Source organism: Megascapheus bottae, chromosome 15, assembly GCF_031878675.1.
Source record: "Megascapheus bottae isolate mThoBot1 chromosome 15, mThoBot2.hap1, whole genome shotgun sequence".
Lineage (NCBI taxonomy): Eukaryota > Metazoa > Chordata > Mammalia > Rodentia > Geomyidae > Megascapheus > Megascapheus bottae.
This window is the reverse complement of record NC_143523.1, coordinates 6,452,203-6,472,840: the sequence shown is the minus strand read 5'-3', so window position 1 is coordinate 6,472,840 and position 20,638 is coordinate 6,452,203. Positions and strand designations below refer to the sequence as shown.

Here is a 20,638-nt window from a genome sequence, read left to right as displayed (position 1 = left end):
CTCGGGGCCCAGTTACAGCATTTAATGACTCATGTTAGCGCTGTCATCAACATTCCATCACTGCTGACTTCTCTCTGGCTTGAAGGAATTGCTGTGCCACAGCGTGGCTCCCTGGCCAACACTCTCTAGGTCTTGCTGCCCCTGGTCAAGTGGGCTAGATTCTTAAGTATTCCTTTGGAGACCTGTGTCAAGGCCTGAGAGGAGCCATGCATCTCCATGCCTTGGTCACGTCACCTTACAGCCAGTGTCTGGAGGCAATGTTTGACCCATGCTATGGAGGTGAACCCAGTTACTGTGGCAATCAGCTCACCAACAGTTACACTAGGAACAGGAAATTTAGTTCACAGTCAGAAGAAAATGGACTTCAGCTTAGTAGCAAACTGAGTTGAGATATTCTGAGTGTTTCTCCTGGCAGTTTTAACCTTTCAACATTTGAAATGCAAAAAGCAGATAACCTTCTAACTGATGTGCGAGTGGGGAGAAGAGTGTGCTTACTGCTGTCTTGCCATTACACCTTAGTTACGTGGTTACCAGCATCCTTTTGATGTTGGCTCACCGAGGTTCTTTTCAGTTATAGGCCAAGGGACATCCTTTGACAAGACAATGGAGGGCCCGGGTGTGTGGGAAAAGCCAATCTGTGGAGCTAGGAGCACAGGCTCCATCTCTTACCACCATCAAACCATTTTATGCCAAACCATTTCTAAACTGTGGGCACTCTGCCCTGTTATTTTTTGTTTGCAAGGATCGAGTAAGTATGTGGATGTTGGATAATGACAATGCTTTGTGAACTCCAATGTGCTGAGGGAACTTTGGGTGCCATTTAACACTCTGTTCTTCCTGCAGACTCTGGAGGTTCATCAGTGGAAGCCTCCTGACCAGAACATCAGACCCCTGTTGGAGAATGTACCCAGATGATACCAAGGCTCTGGTTGTCTTATCTGTTCACTTCTACTGATCACTTGTGGAGCTTGTGACAAATGTGGAATGCGCTGACCAGGACACCCTGCGGGGGGAGAGGGGGAGCAGCATCTAACGTGTGTCAGGTGATTCCAATATACACTAAAAGATGTAAGCTGTGGGTCTGATGGTCTCCCTTCAAACAGTCCTTGAGTATCTGTCTTATTCCAGCTCATGGCACAAGTGCCTCTGGTGTGTGATGAGTGATGAGTGTGTGTGAGGGGAGGTAGTCAAGCGTGAGTTAAGTGTGTAGGCTAACCGTTCCCTTAGGGAAGGCACTCTTGCTTGGTTTATTTTGCTTAGTGGATTACGCCCTGGCTAGGCACATTGGCCACAGCATGAGACTCCAGAATAGGGCTGTGTGCACTCAGGACAAAAGCCTGGGGTTGCTTAGAGAAGACACATGGTCACTTCAGAGGTGGCAAGTCCTGGAAGTGGAGGGAGGCTGGAGACGGATGGCTGCTGCCAGCTCTCCATGAGCACATGGGTGCGAGGGCTTCAGGGCTGAACCAAGGCAGTAAGCAGAAGTTGACGCATCAGGGCTACTGCAGGGGCTGGCTGCAGACAGGCTTGCCAGCCCAGCAGGGGCACCAGGGTGAGAGACAGAGCAGCCTTGGCTGAGGGCATGCCTCGGAGGTGTCCCAGCGAAGCCATGTCACTCTGGCTGTACAAAGGGATGGTAGATGGAGTGCCGGGCAGTGCAGCAGCTGCTGCCCTGGGGACAGGCAAAGCATGGGAGTTGGAAGACATGTGAGCTCTGGCTATGCAAGGTGGAGAGAGGTAGACTCCTTCTCCATTGGGGGGAAAGCCTACCTGAGTTCCCCACAGCAGCAGCACCCCGGGAAGCCAGCTGTGGGACCCATGGGCTAGGACTCCCTGTCATGGTCTGACCAGGCTAGTGTGCCAGCTTGGGAAGGTGGCACAGAGGCATGAAGGTGCCCAGACATTTCGCCCTTTCCCCAGGCTTTCTTTACTCAGCCTGTCTTTGGCACATGGGGAGGGAGGGGAGGAAGGAGGGGAAGGAAGGGGGAAGGGGAGCCCCAGGGAGCCAATCACCCTGCATGCAAGCCTGTGGGCTCCTCTCCTCCAAGTGTGTCAGTGCACGGGAGCCAGCCAGTGTGTGTGTGTATCTGTGCATCGGCAGGGATTTCCATGACACAGAAGCAGCCAGATTTGAGAGAGGAAGAGAGGGAGGGAGGGAGGGAGAGAAGGAGGGAGAGGGAGAGAGGGAGACAGAGGGAGAGAGAGAGAGGCATAGGAAAGAATAAGAGAGGAGGAGATAATTGGAGGTAGGAGAGAAAGATGGTGAGGAGAGAGAAAGGACAGGGAGACTAGGAAAGAACGAGAGGGGGAACATTGGAGGTGGGAGAGGAGGAGGGGAGAGCTGAAAAGGAGAACAAGCAGAGAGAGGGGGGGGAGGGAGAGAGGCAGAGAGCGCCTGAGGGTGTGCAGAGCAGAGAAAGAAGGCTTGCAGGAGCCGGTAAGGGCGGGAGCGGGAAGGGGCAGCGCGGGACGCAGGCACCTGCAATCCAGGATTCCTGGGCACAAAAGGCTCGGAGTTCAGCGTGCACCCGGGAGCTTGGCTGAGAGGTGGCGCGGGGGTCCGGGAGCGGCGGCGCGCCCAGGTGCAAGCCCGGGGGGCGGCGGGGGGGCGGCGGCGGGGGTCCGGGGAGCGGCGGAGCCATGGCGATCGGGGCGCGGCGCAGCTGAGCCGGCCTGGGCCGGGCGGGCGGCGCCATGGCGGCGCGGGGCTGCGGGCGCTGATCGCGGGCGGCGACGGGGGCGGCGGGCGCGCACCATGAACTCGTGGGACGCGGGCCTGGCGGGGCTGCTGGTGGGCACCATGGGCGTCTCGCTGCTGTCCAACGCGCTGGTGCTGCTGTGCCTGCTGCACAGCGCGGACATCCGCCGCCAGGCGCCGGCGCTGTTCACGCTGAACCTCACGTGCGGGAACCTGCTGTGCACCGTGGTGAACATGCCGCTCACGCTGGCCGGCGTCGTGGCGCAGCGCCAGCCCGCCGGGGACCGCCTGTGCCGCCTGGCCGCCTTCCTCGACACCTTCCTGGCCGCCAACTCCATGCTCAGCATGGCCGCGCTCAGCATCGACCGCTGGGTGGCCGTGGTCTTCCCGCTGAGCTACCGCGCCAAGATGCGGCTCCGCGACGCCGCGCTCATGGTAGCCTACACGTGGCTGCACGCGCTCGCCTTCCCCGCCGCCGCGCTCGCCCTGTCCTGGCTGGGCTTCCACCACCTCTACGCGTCCTGCACGCTGTGCAGCCGGCGGCCCGACGAGCGCCTGCGCTTCGCCGCCTTCTCCGCGGCCTTCCACGCGCTCAGCTTCCTGCTCTCCTTCCTCGTGCTCTGCTTCACGTACCTCAAGGTGCTCAAGGTGGCCCGCGTCCACTGCAAGCGCATCGACGTGATCACCATGCAGACGCTCGTGCTGCTGGTGGACCTGCACCCCAGGTGAGGCCCCAGCCCGGGGGGGGGGGGGTCGGGGTCTCGTGGGGAGCCCTGGGGCCAGAGTCGGGGGCTTGAGCGTGGGGGGGGGAGAAGGTGGGCTGAGGCCGTGACACGTCTTTAGGATCCACCAGGGATCCAAGTCGGATCCAAGGGTTGGTAGCTCTCACTTGCCAGGGCGCAGGGGACCGAAGGCTTTGGTCACTGTTGGAGGCATGGTTTGACTTCTGTCCCGAGAAAGGGCCGGAGCGGCGCAGGGAGCCCCGAGGCGCGTGGGGACCCACGGAGCTGCTCCTCTGGCTCTTTCCACTCTGGTATCTGGCACGGCAGGCTTCGACTTCCCTAGCCTGAGTTTACCTGGGCACTTGCCAGATGGCAGGGGGCAGAGGACGCGGAGGGAGGAGGAGCTGCTGCTGCTTTCCAGCGAGCACTGTCCAGTGCCTCCTGATTTTCAAGCCCAGAGGCAGAGCTCCAGCCTGCAGGAGCCTCTCAGTGATAAACCTGCCCTCCGACCCTATGCCCACCCAGCTGCTGTTTCTCAGGCTGGCAGAGGCCTTTGGGAACCCCTGCAATCTCCAGGAGTCCCTTAGGGAAAGGAGGGAATGCTTAGCTGAGCTGTCCGGAACTCGCCTGGGCTTCCCTTCTGCGACTAGGAAAGCAAGGGGGTGGAGGAAGGACGATGGTGAGTGCAGGCTCTGCTGGTTCGGTCCTGGAAAACAGGCACCCCTCTGCTGCCTGGGCCTCAACACAGGGTGTCTAGAAGGTGAGGCAGAAGGTTACACCACCCTGAGCACAGCATTGGAATCCAGGGAGCCTTGGCAGTCATTTCCAGGTGTACATTCCACCCCCCTCCAATCCAGGGCCAAAGGGACAGACTGGAGGTGTCAGTCTGAGCAAAGGCTCCTTCTGAGCTTTTCTTTCAGGAACCATAAACAACTGTCCTTGAACGGCACTGTGCCTGCACATAGAAGGTCATGGAGACATGTGTCCATTGCCCACCCCCCCAACCCAGCAGCCATTTCTGATTACACACAGGACCATTCTTCCTCCCACACAGTCAGCCCCATGGAGTCTCATGCAAAATGTGCCTGCATCAGCGCTCACTGCCTGTGTCTGCCCTGTTCACGATTGATCCAGGAAATGCTCCACAGCACACACTTGCACAAGGATTCCCCTACCCATTGTCCTCCACTTCAGAACGCAAAGCTCCTGAGCAGGGGCTGAGAAAATGCAGAGAACTCAAGGACTTGAGTCCTAGAAAGTGCATCTCCCAGCGGAGGAGAGATTTAACTAGGAGAGAATTGCAAGAGAAGAGAGGATGGCTCATTTGTAGCCCATTCAGGGTGTGGACTGGGCTCCATGCTTGCAAATCTCTCTGACCTGTAGAGTGTTCGTGGGGTTCATAAGCAAAGGCATCTGCTCAGCGATCATGCTGGCTCCTCCTCTCCCCTTTGACCCCCTCCTGAGATTCTTGACCTCCTCTTGAGGCTGTTCCATGGTACTGGGTCATCTCAGAACAGTCAGTCTCATTGGAGAGAGCAAAGGCTGCTGGGCAGAGATCATCCTCCCCAACAGTTCCACCCAGCATCAACCTCCTGAGATATGGAGGGGGGGGGTCCCTCAGTAAACACACCCTGTCCTTCCCAGAGAGCTCAGCACCCATTAAGACCTGGAGGAATGTACTCCACCAGAGGGGCAGCCTGTCCACAGGAGGTTTTGACAGCCGGTCCACAGGCTTCTGCCTTGGCAGCTGCAGGCTGTTCTCTACACGCAGCTACAGGGCTGGCCCTGGGGGCTGCCCTGACACAGGAAAGCCCAGCTTTCCTGTACTGTGGATTCCAAGAGCCACCCAGACCCTGGTCAATAGAAACCTGGCTTCTCCTTCTGGATAGCTTGAGCAGCAAGTAGAATTGTTTGCTGGGTTTCCTGGAAGGTTTCTTAGCCACCACACTAGGACCAGCATGGCATTTTTCAGGAAGCTTCTGTGAGAAAGTGCTCTGCTGTTGTTCCTGGAGGATGTGACATGCCATCCCTAACATATCAGGTGTCTTAAATGCATTCCCACTCCCGCCTTTCTGTGGTCCTGACTACATTATAAAGAACGTTAGCGTTTCTAATATCCAGCGCACACCTGGCTTTGTAGAGGACCACTGTCCATGGTGAAGTCCTCACCAGCCACAGCTTCAGACCAGTTCTACGCAGACATCTCCCGATGCCAGTTATGGCCAAGCAGGTGGGGCCTGGCCAGATTATGGGTCCCCTGCTTTTCCCATTCCAGCCCAGAGTCAGGTGCACCAGCTGTGGTTGATGATTTCACAGAGGCGGAGGGTTGATGAGGACTCATCCAGAAGCAGCCCAGGCCTCTGGGAGCTTCCCTTGAGTGTGCCCAAGGACTACTGGGCCTTTCTGTGAGCATGGACACAGGCCACTAGAGGCCTGCTCTGCCCAGGCTCTGTAGATGCCAGGTGGCACAGCACATGGAATCTCACTGTGCCTTTGACTTATAGGAGAGGAATCCCAGAAAGGGGTTAATTCAGCAGATACTAGAAAGTGGATCAAATCTACATCAACCTAAGTTCATCCTTGGTGTTTATACATGGAGCAGTAGGGCATATTAAAGCTTGCAAACCTTATGTGTAGAGGTTCTAAATTTAGCTTACAGCCTGTTAGATGAAATAGTCTACTCTCCCATGTTGGCAAATATAGTATACCTTCATTACAACCTGTGACGGGGAGAGCTGAGTGTCCTACCTGCCTTACCTCTCCCTACCTGCCTCACTTCTCTCCCCTGGCACCACCTAGCACTGTAGGGGCCCCTCTTGTACCAGATGCACATCATGGATGGCACAGCGAGGTGTCAGGCACCCATGTTTGCCCGCTAATGCCACCCCTCAGACCTTGAACTGGGAATGCAGCATCATATCTACCCTTGAGGACATGGAATCAGTGGAGGGAGGAGATGCCATAATGTATTTTGAAAGTAGAAACAAGACAGTTTGGGGATGGGGGCTCACATCGGCATCTCAGCACGAATCAGGGCTTTTCCACAGTTACTTATCTTGTCCCTTCTCTTAAAAGCCAGAAAACCAATGAAAGTCACTCTGGGAACACTCTGGGCTCTGGTTGGTGTATAGTCCTCAGGGGTCATTGAGAACCCAGACCCAGCATAGAGGGTGGGAAAATGTTCAAGGCTAGACAGTTTCAGCCCAGATCACTATCTATTCACTTTTCAAACATTCCTAAAATTGCCTCTCCTTTTGCTTTCTTACTGAATGCTACTGGGGTGCTATCTTTTCATCTCATGTGCTGGGGAGCCTGTCTTCTTTGACCTTGAGAAGCTTTGTTCAGTAGAAAGGGTCCCCTAGAGGAGAACCTCCTCCACCCAGCCAGCACACATGCCCATACCATGGCTAAGTTGCTCTGGAGGAGCTTTGAGCCTCCTCCCCTCTGCACTGCCATTCCATGGAAAGGCTAAACACTGTAGGCGCTCTATCAGGCCCAAGACTGTGAGACAATGCTCAGTATTCAGAGATCTCAGTGATGGTTCTGGGAGAGCACCCAGTGCCTGGGGTTAGGATAGCGCCTGCTGCTGTCCTGAACTTCCCGTGCGATCTGGGGTATGTCCTGAACTTTTCTGGTCCCCAGTATCCTCGTCTACAGTAAGTACAGGGACAGCTCACAGTGCTCCAAGATTTCAAGGAATTATGATTTGCAACACTGTGGTAAGAAAGAGATGAGAGCAAATGCTGTGGCACTTAAGGCAAGTGCTTTCATGACGAGCTGACAGCGCAATCTTAGACCAATCTCTCTTCCTGGGAGTTGGAATGGATGACTCAGGTGGCAATGCAGGAGATGATGCACATGGCACCAGTCCTTCAGTGGCCCGGTTTCAGCTTCTGCCCTCATCTAGGCCCACCCTCTATCAGGACAGAGGAAGATTCCTAGATGCCAGACTGCCCTCTTGAAACCAGGGCAGTCCCATGCAACCAACATTTCAGTGTCAAAACAGGAACAGGCTCACATGAACAGGGACAAATCTCACTAAACTACCACCATATTTCCTGCCAGCACCAACGGCCTGTGTGATCTTACTGTGATCTGTTCCTCAAACTCCTCCCTGCAAACATGAGGACCACAATAATAGCCCCAAGCTCACAGAAACACGGTGTGTTTCAAATAAACTAAATGAACGCATGCAAACCCCCATCCTAGAATCTAGCACAACACAGATTCACAGTACAGAGACTCAGGAAATGTAAGGAGTAGTGTTACTGTCAATTATTAGAAATTCATTAGTCATATTAGTCACACACAATACATTTCAGCTAATATGAAACCTGCTAATACTAAATTCAATTCAAGTTCTTAACTACAAATTCCTAGAAAGACAAAAGTCAAGAGAAAAAAAATCCTGCAAGGATTTCAGGACCCTTTAATCCAAACGAATATGGAATCGTCCATGTACAATAGGAAATCAGAGTGAGAAGAGTTTTAATCAAGTTAAGGTGACAGCTCTTCTGGGAGGAAAAAAAAATGCCCTAGTGAGAACCGTGTTCTTGGATCAGGCTCGTGAGTCTTCTCTCCTTTGATTGTTTTTATCGAACAGACCAGCTTGTTTTCAGAGATAAGTTGTTGCAGGCCAGGCTGGGCTCTGTCAAGCGCTCTGTGCTACCTGAACAGCTCTCCCTACATTTCCACCACCACCACCCCCGCCCTGCTCACTTGTAGAGTTCTGTGAATTACATGCAATATAAATAACTGATGCCTGTCTTGGAGCCAGGTTGGTTGTCTTTCTGGGCTCTCCTTCCAGTGCCCAGCATCAGTGAAATTTTTGCCAATATATTCTCCCATCACTGCACATTATGGGTTGCAAGAACACTGCTCCCAGCTGGCATTAGAGATGTCAGTTCCTATGAAGTCCTAAAACAGTGGTGTGGTGGGAGTCTGCTGGTTCCATCGCTCAGGCTCTGTGTCTCTGGTTCCACGAGGTCACGAAAGTCATTTACCTTCTGCAAGCTTGGTCTCTGGTATAATCATGTGTCCCTTGGTAACTCCATTGTGGCATATCTAGTTCCAGGCAGGGGGAGGCTAATGGTTGGGGGCCGGGGCAGTCTGGAAGCCCCATGCCATGTTGCATGAGAGCCTGGGCTCCCTGAGAAAAGAACCGGTTTTGAGTAACACAGGCGCAGCTCAAATCCTGCCTCCACTTGCAAGCTGACCACAAAGTTTGGGATCTTCCTTATAAACCTGGCAGCTGACGGCCCCCTGCAGGGAGAGGTACCTGCCTCTCTGGTCCTATGGTGGTAAGGTAAGAATTATAGCACTTCTAACAGGGCAACTCCAGGACAGAGCCAAGGATCTGCAACAATGCAAGTAGTGCATTTGTATTTACTTAAGCACAGTTGCTAATTAATTGGTTTTTTAAATTAAATTTGTCAGGGTGATGCACTGAGAGGTTACAGTTACATACCTAAGGTAGGGAGTATATTGCCTGTTGAATCTTGTTACCCCTCCCTCATTTTTCTCCTCCTCAACCTCCATACTCCTTCCCCCCAAGCGAAATGAACTCTAAGATACGGAAATGAGAGGTTTTTCTTTGTGAAGTTATTTCTTGTTTTATTTTTCCCCCTTATGGTTTGTGTCCTGTTGTCACTGTACTTGATTTTAGTACCCTGTATATGCATTTATCTGAATTAGGGAAGAGAAAGGGAACAACAAAATGGTGAGACATAGGAAAAGGTGAACAAATATGACAGCAACACTCACAAGACAATATGTTGGAAAACAATTATTTTATGAGCTTCGAACATCACTCCAAGAAGCTTTACACTTTATGCAGTTAATTCTCCACACAGCCCTTTTATATACCGCCAGATGGTGCCTAAGGAGACAGAAATTGTGTAATGATATCATTATGTGACAGATGAAGACCTTGAGGCCATGTAGCTGCAGCCAAAACGTGACCCCAGGTCTCTCTGGCTCTGTGCAGGCAAGTGCCCACACCAGGGGTCCACTGCTTGTGCTGCCCAGCAGCACTTCACAGGGCTGAGGTCAGGCCACCCAGCGAGTCCTCTTCTCCCCTCTCTCACGCACAGTGTTCGAGAGCGCTGTCTGGAGGAACAGAAGCGGAGGCGACAGCGTGCCACCAAGAAGATCAGCACCTTCATAGGGAGCTTCCTCCTGTGCTTTGCGCCCTACGTCATCACCAGGTGAGCTGGCCAGCAGGTGTGGAGCCACGCCCTCCGCCCCACAAACTCCCAGCTTTCACAAAGGGGAGCCCGCGTGTGTCTCTTCCTCAGCTTCCCCGTTGTTGTTGTTACTCATCTTGAGTATTTTTACTGTACCTCTACTTCCACGTGTATGCAATGTGAAATGTTCAGATCAACGTAGTTAACGTCTCTCTCTCCTTAAACAACATTCACATTTTTTGCTAGCTTCTAACAAATGGACATATTCATAGATATGGTGACAATTCAGTATATGCACGTGATTGGTGTGGATCCAATCAGTGCAGTTAACATACATCCTTATTGCTCTGTTTGGAGCCTTCAGATTTCTTCCTTCTGGTTATTCCTGGCATGATTGATGGGCTGTTTGGACTGTGGTACCCACACCATGTTGTGAAGGGTGAGACGTTACTTATGTCTGCATTTTGAGACCCACCAGCCATCCTTCCTCTGTGAGCCCTCCCTCTTCCTAACCTCTAGTGATCACTATGATACATGGAGATCAACTTTTTTTAGAGACCTATATACAAGAACAAACAAGTGCTATTTGTTTTTCATTGCCTGACTTACTCCATGTAACGGAATATCCTTCGGTGCTGTCCATTTATCTGCAGACGACAGGATCACATTCTTTTTATGGTTGAAGTGTATTCCATTGTGTGTATGTTTCAATTTTCTCTGTCCATTCATCTGTTGTGGGCATCTATGTCGATTTCATCTGAGCTATGATGAATAGTACAGCCATAGACGAGGGCCCGCAGGTGTCTCTGTGGAATCCTTATTTCATTTTCTTTGGCTATGTCCCCAGAAGTGGGACATATGTCTGAATCAGGGTCAATCTTCCACACTATTCTCTGTAGTCCATTCTCTCCGTGTCTTTTGGGTTCGATTCAGAGCAGCAGTGGTGTGAAAGGCACCCTGCCACTCAATTCCAGTCAGGTGGTTCCATCCTCTGCCTCGGGTCTACAACCTCAGGAGGGCCCAGTAGGAAGGAAATGGGAGAAAAGGCAGAGGGAAGCACCCAGCAGTGCTCAGGCCCCCAGCCTCCACTGTACTGTGGGAAGCCTGAGTGAGCTCTGTGCCCAGCAAGGCAGGTTCAGCTGTCCTGTGGCCAGCATGCTGGGGGCTTGGTCACCCTTTCTCCAGAGTGCCAGCCCTCAGCCAGTCGAAGCTTCAGTTGCCTGACCCTGGGCATATTCTCGGGCAGAGGCCAGCCTGCTCCCATATACCTGTTTCAGACAGAAAAAAAAGAGAAATGTTTGGCTTTTTTCCGGGGGGGGGGGCGGGGGCATCTATTCTGTTTTATGACTGGTAGGAAAATAAAAAAAGCTTACTTCTTGGTATCTGAATTGGTTTGAAAGTCCAGGAAGTGACTAACAAAGGGATTATGAAGGACCTTCCGTGTTCTATCAGGAAGTGAGGTGGGACCTCTTGTTGAGTCAGAGAAGTGGCAGCTGAGAAAGTTCGAGAAGGATGCTCACTGTCTCTCTCCTCCTCCCTTTCTCTATGTGTGTCTCTGTGTCTGCATCTCCTTCTCTCTTGTCCTGGGGAGGGGAAGAAAGGGAAGGAGAGGGAGGGGGAGCATTGAAAGGGGGCACAGCTCAGCACCTCAGAGTACTCAGCCACCATCCTTGCGGCAAGTCCTGGAAGGTCATCCTGCCCCATGTGGCACCATGGAGAGGGGTCCCACTTGGAGTCTTCTTTTCTCCATGCTTTTCTTTGAAAAGTCTACCTGGCTCACCAAAGCCAGAGACACAGCCCCAGTTGTGCTTTCAGTCTCCCAGGACAAAGGAGATCCTCTGTCCATGAGCCCCTGCAGACAGACACACAGGCAGCCAGCCCCTCCTCTTCCCTAGACAGCTCAGCTCCAGCTGTCCTCCACTGCCTCTGTGGTGCACTGTCCCTCGTGGGGACATGGATAGGACCTGTATCTACCTTGAACACAGGACCCAGGGCTGTCTGCAGGTCTCTGGATGGTCTGTCCAGAGCAGAGCAGAGGTATTCATTCTTCCTTCTAGAACTGTCCACTAGATCTCGGCGGGCATCCGTTCTCCTTTTACAGCTATCCACTAGACCTCAGCACTGTCAACACTTTGTTAGCTGGGAGTTTGGCCTAGTGGTAGAGTGCTTGCCTAGCATGCACAAAGACCCGGGTTCGATTCCTCGGTACCACATACATAGAAAAAAGCCAGAAGTGGTGCTGAGACTCAAGTGGTAAAGCCCTAGCCTTGAGAAAGTCCAAGGACAGTGCTCAGGCCCAGAACTGGCAAAAAAATTTCAAAACACTTTGTGAGCAGACGGCTCTTCGTGGTGAGGTGTCATTCTGGGCACTGTAGGATGCTGGACAGTCTCCCTGGACCTGCCCACTGGATGCTAGGAGCCCCTCTCCCCTTCCCAACCTCTGGTTTTAATAACCAGACAAGTCTCCAGACAACTGCCAGTGCTCCGTGTAGAGCAGAACAATTCTGGTGAAGAAGGAATGGTAGGTAGCCAGAGCTGGCATTCACTGGGGCTCTCCTTGGGACACAAAGCCATACAACACATGACAGTGACATTTCTCTGTGAAGAAAGCGCCACTGGGTGTTGAGCAGCCAGATTGCAGCATGAATAACTCCAGACCCATTTCTGCTGTGCTACCTTGGCTCAGTTTCTTCACCTTTCTGGGCTTCTAGTGGCATGAGGTTAAAGGATGAAGAACACTGGAGTGTCTGTCTGGGTGACGTCTCTGCCCTCCATCTGAGCAGTGACATCCCTGGGGGGGGGGGGTGTACCATGAATGTCATCCGAAAGCAGAGGAGTACACAGAGTACCCCCCCCAACTTTTAGACCCCACAGCAAGGGGAGCCTGAGTTAATGAGGTAAGCAGATCTCTCAGAGAAGGATTGTTAATGATTAGATTTTTTTCTTTGGCTTAATCTCATTTCCCAGTAAAATTTTCCTTTCCAGATTATAGCTTGGTTGCCCTCAACGATGCTGAGGAAATAGTATTTTAGTAAAATTAATGGTTGAGTCAATGCACCTCCTTCCAACAGCCTGGGTGCCATTTGGGTTTCGAATCATTCATCATTCATCTTTCTGGGACCAAGTACCATCTCCCTAGGCAGCAGAGAGACACCCGGGAAGGTTCATGAACACAAACCACAGCTATGGAAAGCCACCCCGCTGCTGCCATCCCCTGGGAATCAGAAACCTTGGGTGATTAGCACCCCGGGGTATCACAAACCCACTGCTCATGGAGCTCGGCGCTGAAATGACTGCTCCCCACAGGCCGCCATGTCTGTGTGTTTCCATGCCACCCACTTTGTGCCTTATGCATGGAGATGTGTCTGGAGCAAGACTGATGTGAGAGGGCAGTGGACAGTACTAGGAACTGGCAGAATGAGAACTGGGAGACAGAGAGGGGCCTCCCTTGTCATATCCACCACTATTTGTTGAACAAAAAGATCCTGCCAGCAGGAAGGGGGCCTTCTCCTTGTTCCTCAAGCAAATGCATCAGCTGGATACTCTGTCAGATAGAGGAACGTTACCAGCCTCATGTCCAGCCTTTAAAAGGACCGCTGGACTCTTTAGATCTCTGATGGAGAACGTGAAGTCTGTCCCTTAGTGATCACCTCATCTACACCTGCCACCCTCCATGCACCTGATAGCAGTGCAGCTTTTCTACAGGGTGAGAACTGGAGTCCTGGCCCAGGCTTGCGGAGGTGAGAAGACTCACTCAAAGACTTCATGAGTGTTCAGGGGCCAAGCTGAGGGTTAAGGTTAGCTTCAGGCTGATTGGCTGTAATTTACCTTTTGAGTCAAGCCGTATCCCCAAATACTGGGGAGCCAGCTCCGGGAAACACAGGGATGCCCCAGATGCAGGACTAGGATTCACGAATGCCTTGGCATGACCTCAGGCAGCTCACAGAACTTGTGGTAACATCTCTCTGGCCGAAATGGTGAGTTTCTGTGGTGTCAGTCCCCATGTTGTCCACCTGACCGGAAGCAGACTATGTAGGGCCCCAGAGGCCACCGGTGCCCGTGACCAGTGATGGCATGGTTGACATGCGTTAGCCACGTGGCAAATGGCCTTGGAAAGACAATTCATCTGCCTGCACTGACCCCAACGACCGGGAAAACCACAGTGGGAAACACTTGCCAAGCTCTTAATCAGAGAGTGGCATCTCAGCTTCGTGGGTCTTGTCCCTCTCCCTCCTGTGTCCTGAAAGCCTTGGCTCAGCACGACTCGCTTCCTGCAGTGAGTCTCATGCTGAGCCCACCCACCTGCACCCAGAGGCTAAGGATTTTTCTAAGTTAAAGGTCATGTACCCATCAGCAGGCGTGAGGTTCTGGTCACATATTTACAAATACTTGCAGTTGTCCTAATCATTGGAATCAGGCTTTGAGACTTTTGTGGTTCTAATGGCCTCAATTAGTGTCACTTTTCAAAGTAATGGGTATGAGGGAGGCAGCTCCTCAATGCTAATATTCTATTAATAAAATGACTTCCATTTCAGTATCTTGTGAATATTTAAAGCATGAGTTTATGACTTGCAGGTCTTCAGATATGCAGGCCAGCTTCTCTAGGTGTCTTGAGAATGATCAGACTGGCTTCCTGAGGATGTCATGTGGTCCAAGTTGCATTTTGTATACAACTTATGTGTACGTGAGTGTGTGTGAGTGAGTGTGTGAGAGTGAGAGACAGACAGACAGAGACAGAAAGATAGAGATACTGAGACAGAGAGACAGTTCACTGGCCCCACACTCCAAAATTCAGACCCTGGTTCTTCCACATCCAGACTGTGTGGTCTGACCATCATGCCTTGCTTTTAATATCTAATGGGGAGCATGGTGCCTGGGCAGCTGGAGACTGTGTGGAGCAAGTAACGAGGTTCTGAGTCCCAAGCAAGTAACGCTCATCTCTCCCTGAACTTCCTTCCCTTGAGATTGCCACTAGGGAGCAGGGCCAGGACACAGGCCACTCCATGCTTCCGTAGATGCCCCAGGGTGGCAAATGTGTCCTACATTTCTCTAGAGTCAGAGGCTGCCAGGTGGGTGAGAGCCCCCTGAGGGCAAGAGACCAGTGGAGGTGGCTTCCTGTCTTGTCTGCCTGTACTCTAGCTACTTGGGAAGTTGAGAACAGAAAGGTCATGTTTTGAGGACAACCCCAGGCAGAAAAGTTCCTGAAATTCTTTCTGGAAATGATGTAAGTCAGTCTAGTGAGCATGGGGTCCTGAGTTCATACCTCTCCATGGGAGAGCTGCGTGATAAGACATATTTGCAGTACTGAGGAAACTGGGGATTTGGTCAGTGTGTTTTGGGGGATTTTTGTCAATGTAACAATGCATAGGTATTTGGCTATGTGATGATGATGATGATGATGATGATGATGATGATGATGATGATGATGATGTATGGATCCTAAATTCAGAGTCTCTTTAAATTCATCAGTTCTCAAATAGAGATTTATTTTTAAATCTCCACAGCCAGCCATTCTAGTTCCCATTCAAGGACAGAGAAGAAACTGTTTCTTCTCTAAGAACAGTGAAGAAACTGTAGCTACCATCCCTCTAGGATCAAAGGGCACTAGCAGAATGAAATAAAAGGGGGAGACCCCAGTGGCCCATTCAGAACAGAGCCATTTGGCAGAGGATGTACCCAGCAGCTTCCGCCTCCTTCCTTCTGCCAGCCACCCCCTAGCTGTCCTCACAGCCTCAGCCCACAGAAAGCTTCAGGAAAATAACTGAAGCCAGCAGCAATGTTCCTGCTCCGGCTCCATTCTTCCTGTATCAGGCTCTCCCTTGGGAAGCAGCCCACCCTATTGAAAGTGGCTCATCTTCCCCCACTCTCCCACCTTCTGACCTGCAGATGCCTCAGAGTAAGGAGGGCAGCGGGGAAGCCAGGTACCAGAATCTCACAGCAGAATACAGATCCTGTTCTAACCTGATCACTGACTTGCTGTCTGATGCCTTGCAGCCTTTTCCCCTCTCTGGACCTCAGCTTCCCCATTAGCCAGTGATGGAGGGAGAGGGTGATTTGTGGTCTTGAAGTCCTCTCTCAGTTCTGTGGGTCTCCTCTTCCTTGTATTAATGCTATACAATGTCCAAATATGGCCAAGGGAGCAGGACAGCCTAGGAAGGGGCATGGTTTGGGGTGGACTTAGCGTCTTAACCCACAGTGCCCAGCTCTTCCTGACCCCTCCCCCCTGCACCTCTGAATGGGGAGTGTGGACAGTGGATAGCAGGAGGATCAGAAGGTCTGTCCCCTTGGACATATGGCTGACGCTTCCATTTTCCTCCCTCTGCGAGTAGGGGTCCTTGTTAGGACTCCCTGAGGCAGCTACTGTCAGAGGTCACCAAACCCCTAGCCTTCCTGCCAGCACACCTGTTCCTGAAGTAGGATGTGCTTTCGCAGTGCAGATGTTTGGCCTTTCCCCTGGGCAGCCTCCTTAGGAGGTGGAGGGGGCTCGAGGCAGAGGCTCACGGGATCCTGACCTCCCAGGGGACAGGATCACAGAGATTTCTCTTTCAACTATTTTGCTCTTCCTAAAAGACATGCAGGTCCAAGGAGGTAAAGACTCTCCCAGGTCACCTGCCAGGCCTACCAGAGCACTGCAGCCAAAGCCAGGAGACCATCGGCTAGAGGCCCATTCATAGTTAGCCCTGGGGCACAGGTAGCGCTGACTTCAGGTTCTGTGTGAACAGCTGACTGGCCACGTGGCTGTGGGGAAATTATTTCGACCCGCTCTCAGGTTGAGGGCAATTGCCTGTGCCTGGTAAACGTCGAGCGTCCTCGCTGGCTGTGGTGTGAATTGTCACTGGCTGTGCTATCTGGGAGGGAGGACTCTAGACATGGAGCCTGGCCGGGAAGCTGGGGTGGCTACCCCTGAGTAACCCCCTTTTCCATCTCCCTGCAGGCTGGTGGAGCTCTTCTCCACGGCACCCATCGGCACCCACTGGGGGGTGCTGTCCAAGTGCTTGACCTACAGCAAGGCCGCGTCCGACCCTTTCGTGTACTCCTTACTACGACACCAGTACCGCCAGAGCTGCAAGGAGATTCTGAACAGGCTCCTCAAGAGGCGCTCCATCCACTCTGCGGGCCTCACAGGTGACTCGCACAGCCAGAACATCCTGCCCGTGTCTGAGTGAAGGACCAGGCTCCCACCGGAGCCTTGAGGATGAGATGGCTGGGAAGGAGGAGGAGGGTGGACTGGGAGCTCCTGGACAGACACCATCTTCTACCATCCCAGGGCCAGCCCATGCTGTTCCTGGACACGTTTTGGGACCTGCTTCCTGGTTGCTCAAGGGCAGATGTTTGGACTGTCCCCATTTGTTACCAAAGGATGGCCCAGGGCCTCTCTTTCTGAGAAGACTCTTTGAGCTCCTAGACTCCCCAGGAGCTCCCCAGAGGATGGCAGGCCATCCAGTGACAGAGATGCCAGTGACAGAGAGATGCATGGCATTCACCTATTTGCTCCATGATGGAAAGCAGAGGCCTCCATGAGACATTTCAGTCCTGCTGGAAGTCAGGGAAGCATTGGTCATTTGGACCCAGGGGAAATATGGTGATTCTTCTCTGCTTGGTCCTGGTGGCTGCTTTAACTCAGATATCATCCAGCTGGTACCAAGTGAATTGTGCTTCCCAGGGTCCCTTGCTTCTTCACTCAAGGGGAAATGCTTAGCAACTAGTGGCTATTGATTGGTCCCCATTAGTTGTCTTAGGAGCAGTCAATTCCATTCAACTTTTGTCCCTTCTCCCATCAAAAGCAAACCAACTACCCAACAACTAATGTTTGTGTGCGTAGACAATCTGAGCATGAAAATGGTTTTACAAAAGCAGGTAATAACATGTATTAGATCCTTTGGCATTGACCATGAAGTTGGCTTCATTGGATTTATGTGACATAATGGTGGTGTGGCCTGGGTTGGCAGGAAGTGTCTCACCTTGATCAGCATGTGCTGTGCATGAGTAGGGATCCAGCTTCAGTTTTCAGGCTCTGGGTTCCATTATTCCGGGTGGTGGTTTGGTAACCTAGGTTCTGTGTATCTAGCCACAGAAAGAAGCGGCTGCGCAAGATCATCCAGAAAGTGCCCTGTGCCACTAATGAGAAGGTAAAACAATTAGAGGACACATCAACTGTACTACATGCCAACCCATTAGCAGCCCATCTTGATTTCTTAAAAACCCTCGCCCTCTGCCCGCCCTCTTGTTACTTTCCATTGTAAATGTGTTTGTGATTACTCAGAGCCGTTGCTTCTCTGTCCTAGAAGCAATTCTTATGTTTCCAACTATAGGGAGCCAGGGAATCAGAGAATCGGAGGGTCTGCTTCATTCCAGCTTGGGAGTGGAGAGAGAGGGATACCATTCTTGAACCAGGGGAGTCTGGTGGCTTTACCTGACAGATGATCCCAGTAACTACGAGCAGAGACATGTCTCCTTGTCCATCTGGAAAGATGTTGTCTCGGTAACTCCTAGCGCCTCACTTAGAAAACAACACAAGCAGATCTACTGTTTTCTGGTTTCCGTTTCTATGGAGATAGGCATAGAGACAGATGCAGCATCTAGGAGGTGTTGACATCCTTCCATTCTTGGCAGAGGTACGCTCACACCTGCTCACACCTTCCTTGTCAGAGGAAAGGAACCTGGGTGCTCAGAGGGGCCCCTCAGAACACTTGCGTAGGCCTCTGCTCATGCTCTCCTCAGCCAACCTTCTGGAGGTGGTCAATATAGCTCTTTCCCCCGCTGAGGTTTGAGGCATCAAAGCAGCTCTGCTAGAAATTTTTGTAGACTACAAAAATCAGCAAACGCTACAAATCAGAGCTTTTCTCCAGAAAGCTCCTACGGACCTAAGGTCAGGCATGATTTTGTGACTGCAACAAAATCGCTCGGCTCTCAGTTCGTTTGGCCTTTCCAGCTCCACTGGCAATAGGCACCCACTTCTGTCCAGCTTTCCTGGTGAGAGGCAGCTATCCAACCTCCCAACACAGCACTTGACACCAAGCAGGGAACCCAAACCACATAGACAAATGAGGCTATCAAGAGAACCTCCCATCCACACAATATTCCTAAAGTAAAACAAGAAGTGCTCCCTCCTTCTCCCCCTCCTGCACCCCCCCCCCCGTGGGTAAAGTCAGTAGACAGCTAAAGACAGCAGCTAAAACAGTTTCAAAGCATTGGTGTAGAGGAGTGAGGGTGGTGAGCCTTCTTTTTACTCGATCCATGTAGGAAGCTTATGGAGCTTGTGGTGTTGAGCAGCTTCTCTTCTTTGCTAAAAACCCAGAACACCACATAGCCTGAAAGATGCGCATTGTCGTTTTCGTTAGGCCTCTAATATGGCTTAAAACCCAATCAGAGCAGTTGTATAGGCATCATGTAGACGAAAAAAAAAAACCCAAAAAACATCAAAACAGGTAAGGCTATTGATTGGGTATTTTCATTATCGTTTAGACAAAGGCACTGAAACTCAAGGGGAAAAGAGAAGCAAATCTACTGCCTTTATAACCAATACCAACAAAGTTTGTTGTTATTAGCTTCCCAGAAATGTGTGCATTCATCTTAGCAGGGTAACACTTACGGCCCTGACTTCATTATTTCCAGTTGAATTATCTACCTCATTTTGGGGGTATTTTTTCAAATGTCACGGAGTTTTCTCAGGTACAAGGCAGAAACACCAAGACTTCAACATCCGAGGTAAAGGGCCTACAGTCACTCTCTCCCTTTCTTTTGGTAAAAGTTCATTGGCTACATTGGGGGGCAGCCAGGCAGGGTGAACATATTGTATGGAGTTGGAGGACTGCTGCATACAAGGGAGAGGCCTTTTCTCTCCTGCATCCACACAGAAGGCGGCTCAGGCCCTGTTCCATCCTGCTTAACTTTGCCTTGTGTACTTATGCCTGCACATTTCCCTCTAGCTTTTCCACAGGTCCCTTCCTGACAGATTTGTGAGCCCTGGGATCAGGGAGGGCATAGTCCACTGAAGAGGGCCTGGCGTTGGATTTGCATGTCCTGTGGCTGTCTCAGCCTCGCAATGACATCTGTCTGTGTTCTCTTAGAAGTCAGGCAGGGCAGGAGAGGCTCAGAGGTCTGCAGTCTCCCAAGATGTGATGTCACCCTGGTGACAATAAGTGTTTCTTCTTCCTGGGTTTGTGAACTCCATTTTCTTTTCCACGTGCCTTTCTTCCTGAGAGGAGATGGAAAGAATGGGGCCAAGCATGCATCCTGGTTGTCACCTTTCACAGGCTTGGGTACAGATGGGCGTTGCTGCCTGGCTGGGAGGAAACAAAAGCAGTACTTGGTAGAATTGTACCTGAGGACAGGATAAAACCACATACTTGGTTTTACTGAGGACGCTTTATCAGGTGCCAGCAATCCATGGATCCACTTCATGACCGGTATGTCAGCGATCCAGGGTTAAAGCCATCACTTCATAACCAGTGGATCAGTAAATCTTGGGCCTCCCTAGGGGAAGAGGTCTGACATAGGATGAGACCCTCACCATCTTCCCAAAGCCTGTCTCTTAAACTTCTCCATCCCCAAATGTCACCAAGGGAAGTGTTGAAATATGGGTTCTGGCCTCCCCTCCTCAGAGGTCAGTATTCTGCATTTCCAGCCATGGGCATTCATGAGTGGTCTTTGTGCCACTCCCTTGGCAAAAATGAGCTTAGCGATTTGAATGAACTTCCTATGTGAGGAACCCGGGATTTCTAAGTTCTCCTTGTCCAGTTATCTCTCTCCACTTCTCCAAAGAAAGAATCTCTCCCTCCCTCCCCCTGTCCCTCCCTCCCTCTCTCGCTCTCTCCCTCTCTCTCTCTCCCTCTCTCCCTCTCTGTCGCTTTATTGAAGGGCTGGGTCATTTTGTTCTCAGAAGGACAAAATGGATCTTCATGATGCCAAAAGCTTGTTTTTGAAAGACGCTGCTGGCATGCAGAGCTGCTGCTCCTCCCCTTCTAATGTATCTACGCAGGAGGTACCCCGGGGGGGTTGGCAGATAGTGCTAGAGTTGGGACTCCTCGTTA

The 20,638-nt window shown here is 51.7% G+C and overlaps 1 protein-coding gene across 2 annotated transcripts; it reads left to right on the top strand.

Moving 5' to 3' along the window:
* Positions 1 to 2,755: 2,755 nt before the first annotated feature.
* Positions 2,756 to 18,891, top strand: Gpr26 (G protein-coupled receptor 26). Of its 2 annotated transcripts, none has more exons than XM_090345676.1 (3): positions 2,756 to 3,423; positions 9,513 to 9,626; positions 16,540 to 18,891. In XM_090345676.1, the coding sequence occupies exons 1-3, from the start codon at positions 2,756 to 2,758 to the stop codon at positions 16,769 to 16,771; spliced, it is 1,014 nt and encodes a 337-aa protein (XP_090201802.1). In that variant the 3' UTR covers positions 16,772 to 18,891. The 2 variants fall into 2 exon arrangements, with proteins under 2 accessions (XP_090201802.1, XP_090201803.1); XM_090345677.1 differs by lacking the exon at positions 16,540 to 18,891 and adding an exon at positions 12,677 to 13,228.
* The last annotated feature ends 1,747 nt before the right edge of the window (positions 18,892 to 20,638 follow it).